We start from the raw sequence: 23,813 nt of genomic DNA on the forward strand, positions 1-23,813 counted from the left end.
GACGTCCAAAAGCTGTCCCTGGGTGGGTAAAGAAATACCTCATGTTAGAGCTGCAAGACAGCCCTCCCCTACGGGGAGGCAACTGCCGCCTGCAGGACTCTTCTACCTAGGCTGGCGTCCGCCGAAGCATAGGTATGCACCTGATAATGTTTGGTGAAAGTGTGCAGACTCGACCAGGTAGCTGCCTGGCACAGCTGTTGAGCCGTAGCCTGGTGTCGTAACGCCCAGGATGCACCCACGGCTCTGGTAGAATGGGCCTTCAGCCCTGATGGAACCGGAAGCCCAGCAGAACGGTAGGCTTCAAGAATTGGTTCTTTGATCCATCGAGCCAGGGTGGCCTTAGAAGCCTGCGACCCTTTGCGCTGACCAGCGACAAGGACAAAGAGTGCATCCGAACGGCGCAAGGGCGCCGTGCGGGAAATGTAGATTCTGAGTGCTCTCACCAGATCTAACAAATGTAAATCTTTCTCATACCGATGAACTGCATGAGGACAAAACGAAGGCAAAGAGATATCCTGATTAAGATGAAAAGAGGATACCACCTTCGGGAGAAACTCCTGAATGGGGCGCAGCACAACCTTGTCCTGGTGGAAGACCAGGAAGGGAGCCTTGGATGATAGTGCTGCCAGCTCAGACACTCTCCGAAGAGATGTGATCGCTACCAGAAAAGCCACTTTCTGTGATAGTCTAGAAAGTGAAACCTCCCTCAGAGGCTCGAAGGGCGGCTTCTGGAGGGCAACTAGTACCCTGTTCAGATCCCATGGATCTAACGGCCGCTTGTACGGGGGTACGATATGGCAAACCCCCTGTAGGAACGTGCGCACCTTAGGAAGGCGTGCCAAACGCCTCTGAAAAAAGACGGATAGCGCCGAGACCTGACCTTTAAGGGAGCTGAGCGACAAACCTTTTTCTAACCCAGATTGCAGGAAAGAAAGAAAAGGTAGGCAATGCAAATGGCCAGGGAGACACTCCCTGAGCAGAGGACCAGGATAAGAATATCCTCCACGTCCAGTGGTAGATCTTAGCGGACGTGGGCTTCCTAGCCTGTCTCATGGTGGCAACGACCCCTTGGGACAATCCTGAAGACGCTAGGATCCAGGACTCAATGGCCACACAGTCAGGTTCAGGGACGCAGAATTCCGATGGAAAAACGGCCCTTGGGACAGTAAGTCTGGTCGGTCTGGGAGTACCCACGGTTGGCCGACCGTGAGCTGCCACAGATCCGGATACCACGCCCTCCTCGGCCAGTCTGGGGCGACAAGTATGACGCGGCTGCAATCGGATCTGATCTTGCGTAGCACTCTGGGCAAGAGTGCCAGAGGTGGAAACACATAAGGGAGCCGGAACTGCGACCAATCTTGCACTAGGGCGTCTGCCGCCAGCGCTCTTTGATCGCGAGACCGTGCCATGAAGGTTGGGACCTTGTTGTTGTGCCGTGACGCCATTAGGTCGACGTCCGGCACCCCCCAGCGGCGACAGATTTCCTGAAACACGTCTGGGTGAAGGGACCATTCCCCTGCGTCCATGCCCTGGCGACTGAGGAAGTCTGCTTCCCAGTTTTCTACGCCGGGGATGTGAACTGCGGATATGGTGGAGGCTGTGGCTTCCACCCACATCAGAATCCGCCGGACTTCCTGGAAGGCTTGCCGACTGCGTGTCCCCCCTTGGTGGTTGATGTATGCCACCGCTGTGGAGTTGTCCGACTGAATTCGGATCTGCCTTCCTTCCAGCCACTGCTGGAAGGCTAGTAGGGCAAGATACACTGCTCTGATTTCCAGAACATTGATCTGAAGGGTGGACTCCTGCCGAGTCCACGTACTCTGAGCCCTGTGGTGGAGAAAAACTGCTCCCCACCCTGACAGACTCGCGTCTGTCGTGACCACCGCCCAAGACGGTGGTAGGAAGGATCTTCCCTGTGATAATGAGGTGGGAAGAAGCCACCACTGCAGAGAGTCTTTGGCCGTCTGGGAAAGGGAGACTTTCCTGTCCAGGGATGTTGACTTCCCGTCCCATTGGCGGAGAATGTCCCATTGAAGTGGACGCAGATGAAACTGCGCAAACGGAACCGCCTCTATTGCCGCCACCATCTTCCCGAGGAAGTGCATGAGGCGTCTTAAGGAGTGCGACTGACTTTGAAGGAGAGCCTGCACCCCAGTCTGTAGAGACCGCTGCTTGTCCAGCGGAAGCTTCACTATCGCTGAGAGAGTATGAAACTCCATGCCAAGATACGTTAGTGATTGGGTCGGTGACAGATTTGACTTTGGGAAGTTGATGATCCACCCGAACGCCTGGAGAGTCTCCAGTGCAACATTCAGGCTGAGTTGGCATGCCTCTTGAGAGGGTGCCTTGACCAGTAGATCGTCCAAGTAAGGGATCACAGAGTGTCCGTGAGAGTGCAAGACTGCTACCACTGCCGCCATGATCTTGGTGAACACCCGAGGGGCTGTCGCCAGACCAAATGGCAGAGCTACGAACTGAAGATGGTCGTCTCCTATCACGAAGCGTAGAAAGCGTTGGTGCTCTGTAGCAATCGGCACGTGGAGATAAGCATCTTTGATGTCTATTGATGCTATGAAATCTCCTTGAGACATTGAGGCAATGACTGAGCGGAGGGATTCCATCCGGAACCGCCTGGCGTTCACATGCTTGTTGAGCAGTTTTAGGTCCAGAACAGGACGGAAGGAGCCGTCCTTTTTTGGAACCACAAAGAGATTGGAGTAAAAACCTCGCCCCCGTTCCTGAGGGGGGACAGGGATCACGACTCCTTCTGCTCTTAGAGAGTCCACCGCCTGCAGCAGGGCATCTGCTCGGTTGGGGTGTGGGGAGGTTCTGAAGAACCGAAGTGGAGGTCGAGAACTGAACTCGATTCTGTACCCGCGAGACAAAATGTCTGTTACCCACCGGTCCTTGACCTGTGACAGCCAAATGTCGCAAAAGCGGGAGAGCCTGCCACCGACCGAGGATGCGGAGGGAGGAGGCCGAAAGTCATGAGGTAGCCGCTTTGGAAGCGGTTCCTCCATTTGCTTTCCTGGGGCGTGAGTGAGCCCGCCAGGAATCTGAGCTCCCTTGTTCTTTCTGAGTCCTTTTGGACGAGGAGAATTGGGCCTTGCCCGAGCCTCGAAAGGACCGAAACCTCGACTGCCACTATTTTTGTTGAGGTTTACTTGCTCTGGGCTGTGGTAAGGAAGAGTCCTTACCCTTGGACTGTTTTATGATTTCAGCCAATGGCTCACCAAACAGTCTGTCTCTAGATAATGGCAAGCTGGTTAAGCATTTTTTGGAACCAGCATCTGCTTTCCAGTCCTTTAACCACAAGGCTCTGCGCAAAACCACAGAATTGGCGGACGCCATAGCGGTACGGCTCGTAGATTCTAGGACAGCATTGATAGCATAGGTCGCAAACGCAGACATTTGCGAAGTTAGGGACGCCACCTGCGGCACTGCTGGATGTATGATAGCATCCACCTGTGCTAAACCAGCTGAAATAGCTTGGAGTGCCCACACGGCCGCGAATGCTGGAGCAAACGACGCGCCGATAGCTTCATAGACAGATTTCAACCAAAGGTCCATCTGTCTGTCGTTGGCATCTTTAAGTGAAGCGCCATCCTCTACTGCGACTATGGATCTAGCCGCAAGCTTGGAAATTGGGGGATCCACCTTTGGACACTGGGTCCAGCGTTTGGCCACCTCAGAGGGAAAAGGATAACGGGCTTGTCTGGATGAGCGTCGTGTTTCTGGATCGATTCTCTGAAGTCAGAGTGGTCCAAAAAAGCACTTAATTTACGCTTGGGATATAGGAAATGGAACTTCTCCTGCTGTGCCGCTGCCTCCTCTGCAGAAGGGGCTGGGGGAGAAATATCCAACAGTCTATTAATTGCCGATATAAGGTCATTAACCATGGCGTCACCATCAGGGGCATCCAGATTGAAAGGAGCCTCAGGATTAGAATCCTGATCACCGTCCTCAGTCTCATCACAGAGAGACTCTTCTCGCTGAGACCCTGAGCAGTGTGATGACGTGGAGGGTCTTTCCCAGCGAGCTCGCTTAGGCTGCCTGGGACTGTCATCTGAGTCAGAGACTTCAGCCTGTGATGCTTGAGACCCCCTTGAAGTACGGATTAGTTCCAACTGAGGGGGACCGGAGAGCATAGACACAGCAGTGTCCATGGTCTGAGTAACTGGCCTGGACTGCAAGGTCTCCAGGATTTTTGACATAGTCACAGACATTTTATCAGCAAAAACTGCAAAGTCTGTCCCCGTCACCGGGGCAGGGTTCACAGGCGTCTCTGCCTGGGCTACCACCACATTAGGCTCTGGCTGACGAAGTGCCACTGGGACTGAACATTGCACACAATGTGAGTCTTTGGAGCCTGCTGGTAGATTAGCCCCACATGCAGTACAAACAGTGTACACAGCCTGTGCCTTGGCACCCTTGCGTTTTGCGGATGACATGTTGCTGCCTCCTCAGAGCAGTACAGGGTGTCCAGCCAAGAAGCGACCTTACAGTGCAACTATATATATATATATATGGTACTAAGAAAAAAGTACACTAATATAACACTGAGGCACTAGTGGGGCCAGCACTAAAGTGCAGCTTACCGCCCGCTTAGGAGCGGGTGTGTGGTCGCCGAAATCCCTTTAGTCTGGGTCTCCCAGAGCCTGCTGCCTTTCCCCAGCCAGACCGCATGTGTAATGGCTGCCGGCGTCCTTGTGGAGAGGGGGGGCGGGCCCTGGGCGTATACAGACGAAGAGCGGGAAGCCTGCTTCCCACTGTGCCTAGTGAGAGGGCTGGAGCATGTAAATAAAGCTCCAGCCCTCGGCGCTGCCAATTGAGCAGCGTCTCTCCCCTACCCTGATTGACAGGGTGGGGGCGGGAACGAAGCGGCGCTAGGCCGCAGAAGCCGGGGGCTAAAGTTAGAAGCGCCGCCGCCGTAAAAGCGCGGTCGGCGCAAAGTCCCCGGCGCACTACAAGTCGCAGGTGCGCCGCCGCTCCAGTAGCGGTCGGCGCAGTAGTTCCCAACATGTAACGTCACTCAGCAAAGCTGCAGTGACCTAACCCCAGCGCTACTGTCCCCGGCGCACTATAACGCTCAGCAAGCCTTGAGAGTGTCCGTGCCTGCCGGGTACACAGAGTACCTGAAAGTTGCAGGGCCTTGTCCCTGAAGGGCACTCCCGCTCCAAATCCAGCAGGTTCTCTGGGTCTGTGGATGGAGCCCGGCCTCAGGGCTTGGAGGCCGGTAAGATCCCACTTCCACAGAGCCCTCCAGGGGATGTGGAAGTTAAACAGCATGTGGGCTCCAGCCTCTGTACCAGCAATAGGTACCTCAACCTTACAAGCACCACCGCGGGTGAGAAGGGAGCATGCTGGGGGCCCCATATGGGCCCTCTTTTCTTCCATCCGATATAGCCAGCAGCTACTGCTGACTACAAACAGTGGAGCTATGCGTGGATGTCTGACCTCCTTCGCACAAAGCAGAAAACTGGTGAGCCAGTGATCCCACTGGGGGTGTATAGCCAGAAGGGGAGGGGCCTTACACTTTTTAGTGTAATTGCTTTGTGTGGCCTCCGGAGGCAGTGCTATACACCCGATCGTCTGGGTCTCCCAATAGAGCGCTGAAGAAAGATAGTTGCCACTTGTAAATATTACATTCTGCATCTATTTGAAGAAGGGGTTGTCCACCTTTAAGGATTTTTTTATTTACATTTAAAATGCATAAATTGGGGGGAAAAAAATAAATTGGCTTTCATTAAAAATGTTGCATCAATTTGCTTTTACAGACAACAGTGATGTGATCTGTGGTCATAAAATCAGCAGAGGAGCTGGAAAAACAAAAACAAAAAACACCCTTTAAGGCTGTGCGCACATTGCAGTTTTTACCGTGGATTTGCTGCATCTTTTGCTGCACTCCTTCCCCAGCAAAACCTATGGGGGGGGGGGGGGGAAAGCTATGCGCACAATGCAGTTTTTTTTTCCACCACGAGGTTTTGCTGAGGAATTACTGTGCATGTCACTTCTTTTCCGCAGGTACCTGCGGTATTTTACCCCATTGACTAATATAATCATGAAACACCCGCAGGGAATAAAGCAGGTAAATTATGTGCGTTTCATTGCGTTATTCCCACGGTATTTCGCGTTTTTCGGAACATATAGTGTTAATCACTACCCTGCGTTTTGCAAGGAATTGATGTCACTAGGAGAGGAAGAGGAAATAGAGAGCAAATAAACATATCACAAAACAGACAGTGTGTAGAATTATTAGGCAGATGAGTACTGTGATCCCATGATAATTTTTATACATGTCGTCCTACTCCAAGCTGTATAGGCTTGAGAGCCAACTACCAATTAAGTAAATCAGGTGATGTGCATCTCTGTAATGAGGAGGGGTGTGGTGTAATGACATCAACACCCTATATAAGGGGTGCTTAATTAGGGAACTTCCTTTCCTTTGGCAAAATGGGTCAGAAGAGAGATTTGACGGGCTCTGAAAAGTTCAATATTGTGAGGTGTCTTGCAGAGGGATGCAGCAGTCTTGAAATTGCCAAACTTTTGAAGCGTGATCACCAAACAATTAAGCGTTTATGGCAAATAGCCAACAGGGTCGCAAGAAGCATGCTGGGCAAAAAATACCTAACATAACTGCCCATGAATTGAGGAAAAATCAAGCGTGAAGCTGCCAAGATGCCATTTGCCACCAGTGTGTCCATATTTCAGAGCTGCAACGTTACTGGAGTATCAAAAAGCACAAGGTGTGCCATACTCAGGGACATGGCCAAGGTAAGGAAGGCTGAAAAACCACCACCTTTGAACAAGAAACATAAGATAAAACGTCAAGACTGAGCCAAGAAATATCTTAAGACTGATTGTTAAAAGGTTTTATGAACTGATGAAATGAGAGTGACTCTTGATGGGCCAGATGGATGGGCCAGAGGCTGGATCAGTAAAGGGCAGAGAGCTCCACTCCGACGCCAGCAAGGTGGAGGTGGATTGCCAGATAACATTCCGCAGAGGCTGTAGAACGCAAACCGTACAACAGCTTTAACGGCATGCAATTACAACACAAGTCATATTTAGCAAAATTCTACTCTAAGGTAAGGGGGGCGGGTTGGATCGGAGGGGGGTGGGGGGGTGGAGTCCCCGAAAGAAGAACATAGCTGCCTATTGTGGAGCAATCCATTAGTGTCTGTTCTCAGGTCAATCTGTAAATGGATGCTCATGTCTGTTTGGTTCGTGTGTTGGGTTTGTATAAAATGTTCTAAATGTACTAGGGAAACACGAGACCTTTAGATTTGGGCTCGCTGAGCGGCATTTGCTTTGGATTCTGCACTAGATTTGGGCTCGCTGAGCGGCGTTTGCTTCAGGGCTGTGGAGTCGGAGTCGTGGAGTCGGAGTCGGAGTCCATTTTGGTGGAGTCGGAGTCGGTATAAAATGCACCACTCAGACTCCTAAAATATATAATAAATTGGGGACAGGAGTGCAATGCAGAATGTGCTGAATATTTTACTAAATAATAACATTTAGTATAATGCTTATATTTAAGTGAAAAATTTATTGTAGTACAATGTGAACATCAGACATTTAATTGTTTTTATGATACAATAATCAAGATATTTGGATAGAACAAAATATTTATTGGAATACAACTTTAGAACACAAAAAACTAATAAATTGTAAATATGTAATCTAATATATTATATACATACAGTGTATATACACACACACAAGATATATATGTAATCTACTGTATATTACAGTGTATTACATATTTACAATTTATTACAGTTTGTGTTCTAAAGTTGTATTCCAATAAATATATTTTATGTTCTATCCAAATATCTTGATTATTGTATCATCAAAATTATTAAATGTCTGATGTTCACATACACATTCATGTACTAAAATAAATTTTTCACCTAACTATAAGCAATCTATGTAGGAGTCGGAGTCGGAGTCGGTGCAAGAGAATTTGAGGAGTCGGAGTCGAAGGTTTGGCTTACCGACTCCACAGCCCTGGTTTGCTTTGGATTCTGCTAGATTTGGGCTCACTGAGCGGCGTTTGCTTTGGATTCTGCACTAGATTTGGGCTCGCTGAGCGGCGTTTGCTTTGGATTCTGCTAGATTTGGGCTCACCGAGCGGCGTTTGCTTTGCATTCTGCACTAGATTTGGGCTCGCTGAGCGGCGTTTGCTTTGCATTCTGCACTAGATTTGGGCTCGCTGAGCGGCGTTTGCTTTGCATTCTGCACTAGATTTGGGCTCGCTGAGCGGCGTTTGCTTTGCATTCTGCACTAGATTTGGGCTCGCTGAGCGGCGTTTGCTTTGCATTCTGCACTAGATTTGGGCTCGCTGAGCGGCGTTTGCTTTGCATTCTGCACTAGATTTGGCCTCACTGAGCGGCGTTTGCTTTGGATTCTGCACTGAATCTTAAAGTAAGACTCTGGTAAATCCGCAGACACCAGTTACTTTGATAAACATCCATCCAATTTAATTTAATATTACTGGGGATCGAACGCGCATGAATAAATACCGTTTTCTGTCAGGAAGGTACGATGCTCCGGGGGGGGAAAAAAAAAAAAAAGTTAGGGAAAAAAAAAATCTGACTCCTTCTGGCAAACATCAACATGCTACAATGTAAGATGTGGTATTTCCGCATGACTTGACAATGCTCAGGGAAAGCACAAGCTGTTAGAAAAGTATGGTCTTCACACATCCAGCACGTCTCAGGCTACGGCTACACTGAAAACTTTCTTAGGAACGAACCGTAGAGGCAAAAAATAAATATTTATTTTTCATCTAGGAAGCAAATATTAAAGTTATTTTCTAAAAGTCCTTCATTCATCTATTAAACCTCCGATGTCTCCTTCTGTTCTCCCGCTCCCTTCTTTCAGTGTTATATATAGCAGCAGTGAGCGCCATTGGATCATATAATTAACCTCAAGACTTAGGGGGACTGTGGGGAAAAAAAAAAAAGTCCAATGAAATTAAAGATGGCCACCATTTCCTGTTCTCCACACCCTCCCCTGGAATGTAAGGAATGTCCAGATGGGAGAAGAGGACCAACCCACTGATCAGTCCATGGACTATCCCATTGACCAATGGACACATCCAAGCACGCCCACTGTAGAGCAGATCACACATCCTATCCTAGCTTATACAAGTTGCAGCTCTGATGAAATAAAGGCTCTCTTGGTGCCAATCTCTGATCAAGGAGAGATTTCACATCCGACCCGTTGTCTGATATTCTTCCACGCATGCACTTGATCAATACCAATTAGGTCAGGAGCAGGCAAATAGTGAACATTACAGAGTGTTCACTCGAACAAGACAAGAAAAAAAAAAAAATTATACTAACTTGGATCAGACTGCAAATTTTATTAGACAGCACCAACCTGTAAAGAAGCAGACCTTAAAACCAGCCTGTATTACTGGGAGAGACACTCCCACAAGAGAAACATGTGAGGATGTATGCCACTTTACTTCCAATCATGCCGTCCACAGCAATTTACCTTCCTACGGTGCCTCTACACTACTCTGTCACCCGTCCTCCATGGCCGCTGCCATAATGGAGCTGGTGGGTTACTACGGTCCTCTCCTCCCTCTATCTCTACAGCGCCACCACTTTGCCTTTAATCTTTACGTGGCCTCCTGAGTGAGACGGTAGACTCCGTTTGAAAGGGTTTTGTTTTTGTTTTTTCCTTTTTAAAACAGCCTTTTTGCCAGCCTTAAGGCTATGTGCGCACTTTGCGTTTTTACCTGCGTTTCAGCTGCGTTTTGAACTGCAGCGTTTTCATGCCAAAATACATGCGTTTTGATTTTCAATCAAAATCTATGGGAAATGGGGATTTCATGTGCGCACTATGCAGTTCAAAACGCGTTTAATTTGCATATTTTTGGGCAAAAACTCAGCATTCAAAGAAGCAGCATGTCAATTGTTTTTGCCGTTTTGGCAGCGTTTTGCAAACATTGAAGTCAATGAGAAGTTGCAAAACGCAAGCAACATCAAACTTCTAGCGTTTTACATGCTTTTTTTAATGCGGAAAACATGCGTTTAGGACCAATTTATTCCATGCATTTTTGGCAAAATATAAATCGCATATGTCCCTTTACAAATACACACGACAATTTTTTTTTTTTTTTTTAAAGAAAATCCATACATAAAATGTAATTTTATGCATAATTATTAACACAAACTTAATCATTTTAATAATAAAAAGCCATTTTTTGATAATCTTGATATTTGTTATTTTATTACTTTTTTTTCCCCATAGTGATTGAATGGTTAAACTTTAGTAGTGCCCTTGAATTGAAAACGCATCTGACTTTAAAGCAATGAAGAAGCATGTAAAACGCAGTAAAACCGCACACGTATTTATTGCGTTTTTTGTGATCAAAACCAAACTTTGGCAAAAAAACATTTCTGCCAGAGGATGCGTTTAGAACTGCAACTACCTCGATGCAAAGTGCACACATACCCTAAAAAGTGAGGAATGCCTGTATGACACGGTATACACATTTACTTCGGGCCCTGGTCTTCAAGACACTGTCAGGTGGATTTTGTGGATATTTGTCCATTTCTATAAACTTCTGTATGCAGCTTCTCTCCTTTCAGCTAGAAAAATCAGCCACTCACTGCTGCTCATCCCTGTACTGAATACAAGCATTGTGCAGCCTGTCCAGAGTCTAAATAGGCTTTTACTGGCCCTCTCTCTTCATAGAGAGTCTGACAAATATTTGGGTTACTTCACCTTGGAGGCCACTGCGGAGGGGGATTGGGGAGAGTTGTTGGAATCTCTTCAAAACCGAGGACTAAGCCTTTCACAACTTCTCTTCCTATGGCGACGATAAGTTTTCACGCCGAGCTTCTATTCTTGAAAGATCTTTAGCTATAAGCTTCCTGGCAAATTTGCACTGACAACCTCCCACCTTTAAAGTCCTCTTATGCATCAAGGTCTTCACTCACCCAAAACCTCCTCTAAGGCAAAAAGGTCTTCTCCATTGGAGAAATTGAGTTCATCTAAGAGCACAATGCCTAGGTCAGGGAGGATCTGTAGATTACGGTATCAGAGCTCCTGTATCAAATAGGATCTCTCCCTCAACTCCGAGGGATCTTGAAAGCTGCTTTTGGTAAAGCCATCATCCTCCCACTCCAAATTCTAGACATGTTCAGGGTTACTCCTCACCATTGCCAAGATGAGGACAATTTGGTCCATTTTAGCCCTGAACAGGCTTGGCATACTTGTGCATGGTATTCAGATTCATAGTTACACCGCAGGAGCTGTGCCCCTCTTCCGCAATGCATGCCTTCTCATCCCTAGTGACAGAGCAATCAGCGATTCTTATGTTTTGCTCTTGCCTTTCCCACCCAGCTTTCAGGGTCTTTTCTAAGAATCTTAACCTGTTAGGGCATGCCTCCTCATGCCACGGAGGGGTGACAATTTATCCCTATCTGGACAATCTTATGGCAAAACCAGCCCAGAACATGTTATTTTTCTATCAGTTTTTACCAGTCTGTTGACCTGAACGTGGTTATTGAGGTTCTGACATCCAAACCATGTTTAAGGTCTTTTTTGGCCAAGTCTTACCCCTGCACTTGGAAGTTGTACCTTCATTAATGCAAGCATTAAGACTTCAATCCCTTGGAGTGCTCCACTCCTAGACTTGGTTCTTTTCTATAGGCAGCTTTTGATTTAGTTGTGCCTCCCCTAGTGGACAATTTCAGCCGGTTTATAAAACAAAGTTATGTCCTTCCTCCAGGTCGGGGATTCGTACTGCCATTCTTCACTACTGCTTCAGGGTTTTTTTTAGCCCCACTGTACAGTTTCCCCAGAGACTTCTTGGTCAGTAAATTTCTTGGAGAGAATCACCTACATTGGTTTTGTATCTGAGCTACCTGAGCCTTCACGTAAGGTGGTCCTACATCTTGCAGTTTTTCTTCTAAAAAGGTATTATTGTCTTTCAGTCACAATGAGGACATTTATCTTGTGTCTGTTCTTCCTCCAATATTTGCATTGCCTGGATTTGACCACATCCATCAGATTCTGTATATTAATCTATATACAGCAGAAGCCTTAGGTAATTTTCCCATCGTGTTTCCGAACTGACCACATGGGCCTGCTAGGCCTCCTAGACAACCATCTTCAAAAGAATTTGCTCTGAGATGGCAGAAGCCTTCATTGCCAAGAGCAAGCTCTACCCTTTCATGCCACTGCTCATTCCACAGGGCAGTCTGGGCCTCCGGGGTGGTCAAATATTAGGTTTGTTTGATTTTTCTAATCTCCATAGTCTTTAAAGATACATAGGAGTCTTTTCATGGTGTCTTGTGCAACTGGCTTAGATGGTAGGCTGCTGCAGGGAATCAAGCGCTTCCTCGGTCAATGGTCCGCTGTTGTGTTTTCCCACCCTCTGGGACTGCTGTAGGATATCCTCATGATATGGTGTCCTCAAATATTGTCAATGATATAAGAGTACAAAAATAAGAAATTAATAAGCTGCCTATAAAACACTCATACAACTATGGCTATAAGAACAGATGCTTTGGACCCTAGTGCGATTTTAGAAAATGTATCGCTGTATCTGGGACCTAAAAGACGTTATCAATGGGACCTGCACTTGCCAGACACCGCTCTGGCAAAAATTAAGAGACCAATGCAAAATTGTCAGTTTTTCTGATTTTTCTCTTTGTAGTAGATATCCTTCAGTAAAATATAAATTGTTCTTTTATTCTATAAACTACTGACAACTAGTGTTGAGCGGATCACTCTCTCACTCCTCCCCATTCACATACATGGGTCCGGATTCCGGATCGGAGCCGGTCTTTTCAAACCCGCGACGGATCCGCCGGACCCGCATTATTAGAAGTCCGCTCAACTCTACTGACAACATCTACAAATTTCCAAGCAATAAATGTTGAATTTATTTTCTGAAAAATTAGAAATTTTCAAAATAAAAAAAAAAAGATTTAAAAAAAGTGCATTATTTGAGGTCTGAAAGCAAAGTAAAGAAATCAAGTTCATAATCATTTAGAAACAATACTCATGTTATACCTCAGGAATAGTTCAGAAATCAATATTTTGTGGAACAACAATGATGTTTAATCCCAGCTTTCCTGCGTCTTGGCTGCTTTCCACCAGTCTGTCACACTGCTTTTCGGTGACCTTATGCCACTCCTGGTGCAAAAATGTAAGCAGTTCTTTGTTTGATTGAGTGGGACTATCCATCTTCCTCTTGATTACATTCCAGAGGTTTTCAATGGGATTCAGGTCTGGAGATTGGGCCGGCCATGACAGGGTTTTGATGTGGTGGTCCTTCATCCACTCATTGACCTAGCTGTGTGGCATGGCGCATTGTCTTGCTGGAGAAACCAGTCCTCACAGTTTGGGGAACATTGCCTGAGCAGAAGGAAGCAACTGTTTTTTCCAGGATAATCTTGTATGCGGCTTGATTCATACGCCCATTGCAAAGTTTAATCTGCCCAATTCTAGCCTTGTTGAGGCATCTCCAGATAATCACCGATCCTCTACCAAATTTCACAGTGGGTGCAAGACACTGGCTTGTACACCTCTCCAGGTCTCAGTCTTAACATCAGACGATTGGGTGTTTGGCAAAGCTGAAAATTAGACTCATCAAAGAAGCTTACCTTACTGTAGTCCTCTATGGTCCAATCCTTATTGTCTTTGGCAAACTTCAGCCTGGCTCTCCTTTGCTTCTCATTGATGAAAGGCTTTTTTCTAGCTTTATATGACTTGAGCCCTACATCTAGTAGCCGGTTACAAACTGTTCTTGCAGTGCACTTCACCCCAGCTGCCATTTGCCATTCCTTTTGTAGGTCACTGTCATGGCCAGCCCAATCTCCAGACCTGAACCCCATTGAAAACCTCTGGAATGTAATCCAGTGGAAGATGGCTAGTCGCAAGCCACCAAACAAAGAAGAACGGTTTAAATTTTTGCACCAGGAGTGACAAAATCACCCAAAAGCAGTATGACACACTAGTGGAAAGCATGCCAAGACGCATGAAAGCCGATTTAAAAAAATCACGGTTATTCCACACAATATGGATTTCTGAATCTTCGAGTTAAAACATTAGTATTGTTGTTTCTAACTGATAATGAACTTGTTTCTTTGCATTATTTGAGGTGTCAAAGCAATGCATTTTTTTTTTGTTATTTTGACAATTTCTCATTTTCAGAAAATACCAAAATTTATTGCTTGGAAATTTGGAGACGTAAGTAATTTATAGAAAAGAACTATTTAAATTTCACTCAAATATATAAAGAGAAACTCAGAAAAACTGAACATTTTGCAGTGGTCTCTTAATATTTGCCAGAGCTATATATGACCACATGCCTTTAAAAAGGTCCCAGATGGGAATGCCCTGTTAAAACTTCCTTCAAATGGCCTTTTACTAATCAACTAAAATGGAGAACGAATCTACTCAAGAAATTTCTGACATTGGCTATTGATTTGTCTGGGTCTTGCAGAAATCCATGGGCATGCTGCAGAAATGACCCCAAACAGAATACATTTTATGTGTTGTAGTATTTTTTGTGGAGTGAATCCGTTATATGAACATCATACCATATGAGAGCCCATGTCTCTGATGGTCCTAGGTGGGTCGAAGCATTACCTGGGCGTCATGACTGGGCAGATTAGTCATCTCACATTGGCTTATGATAAGAGTGATGTGTTCTTTAAGATGCAGCCTTCTACTTCCCTTCTTTCAAGAACCATAAGTTTTTCTGTTTTCTGCATTGGAGCGCTTTTTTTTTTTTTTTTGCAGGACAAATTTTAGTTTTGAACAATGACATTAATTCTACCAATTTTTAAAGGCAATAAAAGACTCTGATAAAGAACTTAAAGGGAACCTGTCATCAGTTTTTCGGCATATAAGCTGCGGCCTCCACCAGTGGGCTCTTTATATACAGCATTCTAACATGCTGTATATAAAGAGCCCAGGCCGCTGTGTAAGAAAACACACTTTATAAAATACTCACCTAAACTGGTTGCTGCAGTGGATGTGAGTCAGATGAGCATCTCAGTTCTCCGGAGCCTCCTCTTTTGGCCATCTTTGTCCATCTTCTGAAGCCGCGGTGTAAGACTCGTCCGACGTTATCCACACTCGTCGGCATTCAGGTCCTGAGCAGGGCAGATCAAAGTATTGTAGTGCGCACGCGTGGGACTGCCGAGTGTGTATGACGTAGACGCGTCATGCACACAGGCTTCAGAAGGACGACGAAGATGGCCGAAAGAGGCGCCGCCGGAGGACGAAGATGCCCATTTGAGCCGCAGCGACGGTTTAGGTGAGTATTATAAAGAGTTTATTACGTTCTACACAGCTGCCTGGGCTCTTGTATACAGCATTCTAACATGCTGTATATAAGAGCCCACTGTTGGTGGCCGCAGCCTATATGCCGAAAAACTGGTGACAGGTTCCAATTTTTATGTTTAATAGTTGTTTTTTTGTTTTGTTTTTTTTAAAGTAGTAAAAACAAAGTTTCAATCACTTCATTCTGTTTACCATAGCTATTTTTCAGTGAATGGATGTATTAAAGCTCGTTTTTTTCTAAGGAGCTATGGTTTTTATTAGCCCTGTTGGGCGCAACACTATTTTATTGTTTTTTTGGGAGGCAACTTTTATATTTTGCCATGTCTTGGGAAAAGGAAAAATCAAATTAAAAAGTTAGATTTTGGATGTTTTTCATATTTTATTTATTTTTTAACATTTATTAGTCCCTTTATGGGACTAGAACCTACAGTCACTTAAATCGCCTATACAACACACTGCAATACAGTCGTACGGATTAGTGATTAACGAGCACAGCCATGTTTGGGTGCTCGAAACGAGCAGTTGTACGGGCTCAACTTGAATACAGAGCATAATGGAAGTCAATGGGAAACTCAAATATTTTATGGAAAAATGTTTGAGTCTTCAACGTACTTGAGTTGAACGTCTGACCTGCTCATTTCGAGTATCAAGCACCCGAGCATAGCATAGTAGTATTAATGTCTATTGCACAATTACCGGTCTCTGTAGACCAGCGATGGTGAAGCTTTGGCTTTAGAGGTGTACCAACATGGCAGATAGGGGGGCCTTCATTAGGTACCAGTTTTTAAGAACACAATTAGCATACTGTTATAGCCTGGCGGCGACAAGCATCAAAAGTAAATGCCCTTTTTAATTTCTAAACCTCTTCAACATTTGTCATGATTGACAGCGGCATCCAAGAGGTTAAAGGGAACCTGTCACCAGATTTGGTGATTATAAGCTGCGGCCACCACCAGTGGGCTCTTATATACAGCATGTTAAAACGCCGTATATAAGAGCCCAGGCCGCTGTGTAAAACGTAAAAATCACTTTATAATACTCACCTAAGGGGCGGTGAAGTGCTGACTGGTCGATTGGGAGTCTCCGTACCGGCGCCTCTTTCAGCCATCTTTGTCCTTCTGAAGCCTGTGTGCATGACGAGTCCTATGTCATCCACACTTGCCAGCACTGAGATCCAGCGTAGGTGCACTACAATGTTTTGATTTGCTGCTCAAGGCAGATCAAAGTGCTCCTGTGCAGGACCTCAATGTAAGAGTGTGTAGGATGTAGGACGCATCATGCACACTGGCTTCAGGACGACAAAGATGGCCGAAAGAGAAGGCACCGGTACCGGAGAACGGAGACACCCTTTTGACCAGTCACCGCACCGCCCCGTAAGTGATTTTATGTTCTATACAGCATGTTAGAATGCTGTATATAAAAGAGCCCACTGGTGGTTGCCACAGATTATAGTCGCCAAATCTGGTGACAGGTTCCCTTTAAAGTGTTGCAATCTGAACTAGCTCCGGCCACAGCACTTACTCTCGGGAGTGCCAGCTGTGTAACACAGTCAGTACCTGTGCTGTATAGAGTATGATCAGCTCCTGAGCCGCATCTGTACAATAACTGTGCACATATGACGCACATGTTGCTAAGAGGTTAAACTCTTGGCCACATATCATCCTATAATACGATGTGAAACACACGACAAATGGTGTAATCATGAGAAGTCTTTATTATTCATTTTGGCAGCCTAGGTAAATTGTATCTGGGCCATGACTTGCTACTTGAAGGTAGATGAAATGAGAATACCTGGGTCTTCACCATCGGCACACTTCTGCCTCTCCTGTTCTTCCAGGTGCCTGAACTCCGCAATATATGACACTTCAGATGCTGCCCTGGAAAAAAAAAAAAAAAAAAAAAAAAAAAAAAAAAAAAAACACAAAACACGGATATTACACAGGGCACACACCGCAACCTTCCGTCACAGCAAGTATTACTGTAAATCAACTGATGAGTAAGTCTAGTGGAGATTTTCTCCTCCTTCATTGAGGGATTATTACATTGCACGGTGGAAATAAACTGTCTATTCGGTGCACGTCAAAGTGTTGCTGAAGCGCTTTCAGGCATTTTGTTTAATTGCTCTTATTGATAGAGAGCAACTGTGACACTGAACAATCCGATGTGCCCTGATCGCGCTCGGCTATGGAGAGCAAATTATTTACCACATAACACTAGCCAGGGTAAATCTAGGAAAGAGCATCGAAAAATGTGATCTCTAAAAAGAGAGGGGCTGTCTAAATTGGACATCTCATTGGAAAAATATCCCCCTCCCCTTCTCCAAATAAACTACACATTCCACTGCCAAGATCCACAAATGATCAGCAGCTATCACGGGGAGTATCAAGCAGCAAGTATTTCCGTCCAGTGCAGCGCCACCACAGGGGAAACGAAGAATCGTTACAACAGTTAAAGGGGTTGTCCACTACTAGGACAACCTTTCTGGATTCCTTGTTTCCCCCCCAGGTAAAAAAAGCCTATACTAACTTCCTGTATCGGCACTGTTCCAACAGTTCCGCAGTTCACGTTCTCGGGGCTCACACGATGTCACGTCACTCGAGCACCGCATACAATCAGCGCCAGCTTCTGTCTCCCAGCCTTCGGACCAAACAAGCAATCAACAGGAAGTCAGTGCAGCCGCAGCACTCACTTCCTGTTGATTTTGTTTGATCCAAAGGTGGGGAGACAGAAGCTGATTATACACAGGGCTCGTGTGACGTGACAACCCCACAAACGCAAATCGTGGAACTGTGCTAGCCCGTTTTACAATGGGGAAACTTTGATGTTCACTTAAAAGGGGTTGTCGACTAATCGGACAACCCCTTCTGATTCCAAGTGGTTGAAGAGAAGAGGCTCCAAATCTCCCCCCAACGATATCCTTAACAGCCCCGATAAGTTACAGTGACCGCTCGAGACTTGAGCTATGTACACAAAGCGTCCTTTAGATACCAGCGCAGCGGCCAAATTTTCCCAGGTGCCTACAAGTGAGATTTGCTTTTACATTGCAAAACAGACAAACCCCATTCATTCAAGGTACGGGAATCGGGAAATGCAATCTTTTATAATATAATCTGAAAAGGTTCGACGAGAGCCATTGCTTTGCTCCGTTACAAATGTTTGATTGAGCAGGTCCTCCAAAATAAAGGGCTGTACCCTTAAAATCAAGTGGGAACAGTATGTAGGTTCAATTGGGGAGGAGATTCTTCAAATTGTCCCCAATGAGTAAACCACAACGGCTCTCACAACACTAAATTCACAGAGTGTATAATCCTCCCCTGCAACTACATAATATAGGTTATCACGTAGACTTGTTGTGTTATAGATAGATCCCAACCCTGACTTATGCCGTGTAATGTAGAGATGCCCTAAACTTAACGAATAGCGCGTTTGAATGTACAGTCCTATTGGAGCCTGTTTGGCTACTGGGCGATGTTGGTGGCTTACCAGTCGAGGAGGTTCATCAATTATCTATTCTATGTTTGCTCTATCAGGCTAGGAAGCCAACTGCTCTTCATTGGAAGGAAGCCGACCCTCCCAATAGAAAAGAATAAATTCCCAAAATTAATTATATGCTTCTTCTCCAAAGGTTTGTTTTTCAGAACAGAGGAACCCCACTTAAATTTGACATTATGGGCCCCCTGGCTGGATTACCCAGGTCTATCTGCTCTAACACTAAGGCTATGTTCACACACTGCGTTTTGGGTCCGTTTTTGCTGCAGAAATTTCTTGAGAAATTCTTGTAACCTTTCTGCAGACATTCCCCAGCAAAACCTATGGCAAAAAAAATTAGCTGTGCACACTGCGTTTTTTTTCTTAAGAAAATTCTTTCAGTAGATTTTCTTAAGAAAAAGAATGAGCATGTCCCTTCTTTTCTGCAGCCAACTGCGTTTTTTTCCATAGATAATTGGCACAATAACGCAGGGAGCAACCAGCGGTAAAAACGCACCGAAAACCCGGCAAAAACGCAGGTGTGTTTTTGATGCGTTTTTTAACGCAGGTGCACTAATCCTTCACTCTTAAGAAATTTCTTAAGAAAAATCATTTTTCTAGTGTGAACATAGCCTAAGGCTGCTTTCACAGCTCCGGTTTCTGCAATGCGGTACAATCCGGCACTTTGCAGGAAAATCGCAACAGTTTTTTTTTTTTGCTGCCGGTTGCGATTTTCCTGCATAGACTTTAATTAGTGCCGCATTGTGCCGCATGGCCTTGCGTTCCGTCTGGTTTTTGCCGCATGCGGCAGATTTAGCCGATGCGGCGGCCGGATGGAACGTTGCCTGGCACGTTTTTCGTGCAGCAAAAAAAAAAAAAAAAAAACCCGCATCGCGCCGCATTCGGCCGATGCGGCGCATTTTTCAATGCAGGCCTATGGCGGCCGGATGCGGCAATAACCGCATCCGGCCGCCGCATGCGGTTTTTGCCACTGCGCATGCTCAGTAGCATGCCGCAAGCGGCAAAGACCGGACTGGCCGCAAAGGAAAAACGTATGCAAAGGATGCGGTGTGTTCACCGCATCCGTTGCATAGCTTGCACAGCCGGATTGAGCCGCAGAGCTCAAGCCGGATGTGTGAAAGCAGCCTTATGGAGGCCAAGAATGTTAGTGGTCATATTTACCAAATAGTTGGCTTGCAATATCAATAGTTTTATTTGGACACTATATTTCACATTAGTCGAGGTTGGACTTTGACAGCTCAGTCACACTAGAGGACTCATTTAGCAACGATTGATATATGCTTGTGGTGTGTACGGCTCATGTGAAGATTATGGACAATGTAATATTATATATATATATATATATATATATATATATATATAGTTATGTATAACCCCGTATTTTCTATCATAGAATAAATATAGAGCAGATTATTATAGCGCTATCTATATCAAGGCGCTTTACATGTGAAAGGGGTATACATAATAGGGACAAGTACAATAATCAAATAATACAAGGCACAGACTGGTACAGGAGGAGAGAGGTCCCTGTCCGCGAGGGCTCAGTCTACAAGGGATAGGTGAGGATACAGTAGGTTAGGGTAGAGCTGGTCATGCTGCGCTATAGCGGACTGAGGGTTACGGCAGGTTGTAGGCTTGTTGGAAGAGGGGGGGGGGGGGCCTTAGAGTTCATTTTGAAGCCTGCCAAGGTAGGCGAGAGTCTGATATGTTGTGGCAGAGCATTCCAGAGTATGGGGGAGGCATGGGAGAAGTCTTGGATGCAATGGTGGGAAGAGGAGATACGAGTGGGGAGTAGAGAAGGAGATGTTGCGAGGATCGAAGGTTACGTGCAGGTAAGTACCAGGAGACTAGGTCAGATGTAGGGAGGAGACAGGTTGTGGATGGCTTTGTAGGTCATGGCTAATGTTTTGAACTGGAGTAGTTTGGCAATGGGAAGCCAGTGAAGGGATTGGCAGAGAGGAGAGGTCTGGGAGTAGCGGGGAGACAGGTGGATTAGCCAGGCAGCAGAGTTTAGAATAGATTGTAGGGGTTCAAAACTGTTAGCCAAAGAGCAGGAGGTTGCAATAATCCAGGCGGGAGATAAGAGCATGTACTAGGGTTTTTGCAGCTTCTTGGGACAGGAATGTACGAATCCGGGAAATATTTTTCAGTTGGAGGCGGCAGGAGGTGTGGATGGTGGGAAGTGTAAAAGTTGATTGAAGGATCTTCGCAATACAATAACTTTGTGGCATCTGGACATTTCCTTGGTTATATTTGGACCATCGAGCTGCAGGACTTTTTCTTGAATCCAAGTGTGGTGAGGGTTGGGGTACGGAAGATACGGCTGTATATCTTTTATATTTTCTGAACCATCTCAGACCAATGTCTATCCAGCTTCTGTTAGAAGGCTTCCATTAAAGAACTCACCACCTCTTGTGGCCGACGTCCACTCATTGATCACTCTCACGGTCAAGGTTTTTTCTAATATCTAATCTTTATCTTCTCCCTTTCAGTTTCATTCCATGTGCAAATGAGAATAAGGAAAAACCCTCTACAGACATCCCTTCAGCTATTAAGCCTTCTCGTCTTTTTTACAAGCTAAACATTGAGATCCTTTAACAGTTCCTCGTAGGACATAGGACTAATCTGAACTTGCTCCAGTTTTTCCGATTGTATTTTTTAAAATGTGGTGCCCAGAAGGGAACACAGTATTCCAAGCCGAGGTCTGACCAAAGATAAGTAGAGGGGGATAATTACTTCACGTGATCTAGACTGTGTGCTTCACTTAATACATCCCAGAACTCTGTTTGCCTTTTGCTGCTGCATCACACTGTTGACTCCTGTATAGTCTGTGATCTAATAGTAGTCTTTCACACAAGCTGTTGCTTAGTTCTATTTCTCCCATTCTGTAAATGTTATTTTCATTTTCTTGTCCAGATTTAGAATTTTGCATTTCTAACTGTCAAATACTATTCTAACTATTGTCTGATCCTGTTAACGTGAAGTTTTTATTTAAAACACAAAAAAAGAAAAAACTGTTCTATTAGTCACTGATCAGTGTTAAATCTTATTTATATCCTTTTGCTTCCTTGCTCTGTCTTCCCTAGACTTGGCTATCCCACCTAGGTTTGCATAGTCTTTAAATTTGATTAGTTCTAGATCATTTCTTAAAATTTTGAACACTGAAGCCAAGACAGAGCCTTGTGGTTCCCCACTTGATACACTCGTCCAATTGGAAGCGCAACCATTTACTACCACTGAGTATAATCACTGAGCCAGTTATGAATCCACCTAACCGTAGGATGAATCATCCACAAGAGCAGGGAAGGAGGATTGTGATTAAAGCAGGATAGGAGGTGCCAGACAGATACCAGCGACACCCATCAGAACAGACCACCCCACGAGTAAAGTAAACGTTGGGGTGGTTGTTTTTTTTAATACAGAGCGGTCTGGGTACTTACATACAGTATTCTAGAATAATGTATATAAGAGCTCAGTGATGGTTGCCACAGCTTATAGGGGACAAATCTTGGGACAGATTCCCTTTCAATCATGTGCATCATCCCATCAAGTTTCAGTGATGCCCCCGACATCTCTTCCCGTGTTAGGAGCGCCAATTCTCCTTGCTTGTGTTCCATACTCTGCATTTGTATAGACACATTTTAGTTTGTAGTTGGTTTCTCTTGCTCCTCTATTTTCATTCATAATTTGTCATCTGTTTTTCATGCCAACTTTTCATAACTGGGTTCTCAAAAGAAATTAGCTGCATACTTTTTTCCTGGCCGTATATTTCCCATCCCTTATTGCTATAGTTAAAAGTTCTCCTAATGACTGCAGCAACAAGTCTACCAAATACGTGTTTTCTGGCTTTTCAAAAAATGTAACTGATCTCTAGCAAGGAGTCCATCATACAGGTAATTCACTTCATGGTCAAGAAAGCCAACATGTTGACGGCACCACTGACCCTTCTTCAGGCTTCATTTTTAAATTTTCAGTTCTTTGAGCTATTGAGTTGATACTAGCTGCTATATTTCCCATAAAGGGTACACACTGATACGGGGGACTCCTGCTCTGTCTCTATACAGCACATGTTCAGGAGCCACAGGACCCTCATCGGTGTCTGCTGCAGCCGCTCACTGCACTCATTCATGGTGGACAGGTTGCGCGAGCAACTGCTGAAGGCAGGACAGGGGAATGTGCATGTACAACAAAGTTTTCAGTTCCTGCAGCAATTGCTATGGGCACGCAGGCACTGTCAATCAACAAGGGGGGTACAGTGCAAAGAGAATTCTGTGCAAGTTCATTTGCATAATGCATAAATATTTTGGGGATAACCATATCAAAGAAAACTTTGAGTCCTCTATGATAGATTAGCAGAACTGTTTTTGTTGTTTGTTTTTTTTTTGGGGGGGGTGGTTATTAGGTTGACAGACTGTTTAATATTCAGCCGTAACCAGATCTCTCAGTGAGCTGCTCAAGATGGGACGGAAATTTATTTTTCGGAGTAAATGACGAGATCAATAGGGGGAATAAAAGAAGAAATGGCTCATAAGTGGAGAAAGGATATTTCTCTGATGATATCCATTAAAGTTTCTTATAGTATTAAAGGGAACCTGTCAGGTCCCTTATGCGTTCTAACCTAGAAGCAGGGTGATGTGTGGCCTAGTAACCTCTTCCTACCCATACCTGTGTTGTAATCGTGTGTAATATGAATGTATAAAAATATGTTTTATTACTTATGTGTTCAGTATGTAAATGTGCAGGGGCTCTTGTCCCCTAGGCTCCGCATCGCCCTGTGGGTGTTTGCATGTTTTTCGTGGTATCACGTCCCTGTGGTTAGGATACCATGGATTTAAATGAGCGACGTCCCCGTCGCGCCTCGAGATCCAGTGTGTGCGGACTTTCCATTCCCGCAGCCTTGTTATCCGGGTGCTTGCTTCCTGGCTTCAGACATGCACTGCGCATGCTCAGAAGACTCCTGTGGTTCCGAACGTTAGAACGCATAAGGGACCTGACAGATTCCCTTT

At 45.3% G+C, this 23,813-nt stretch overlaps 1 protein-coding gene across 2 annotated transcripts in view; it reads right to left on the reverse strand.

Annotated features, from left to right (window-relative positions):
• The window catches only part of TDRD9 (tudor domain containing 9), a 502,525-nt gene that overhangs the window by 435,264 nt on the left and 43,448 nt on the right, over positions 1 to 23,813 (reverse strand). For both annotated transcript variants that reach the window (XM_075330093.1, XM_075330094.1), the window contains one exon: positions 17,110 to 17,195. In XM_075330093.1, the coding sequence (XP_075186208.1) occupies positions 17,110 to 17,195 (86 nt within the window). The remainder of the gene's footprint in view (positions 1 to 17,109; positions 17,196 to 23,813) is intronic.

This window comes from Anomaloglossus baeobatrachus, chromosome 12 (assembly GCF_048569485.1).
Source record: "Anomaloglossus baeobatrachus isolate aAnoBae1 chromosome 12, aAnoBae1.hap1, whole genome shotgun sequence".
NCBI lineage: Eukaryota > Metazoa > Chordata > Amphibia > Anura > Aromobatidae > Anomaloglossus > Anomaloglossus baeobatrachus.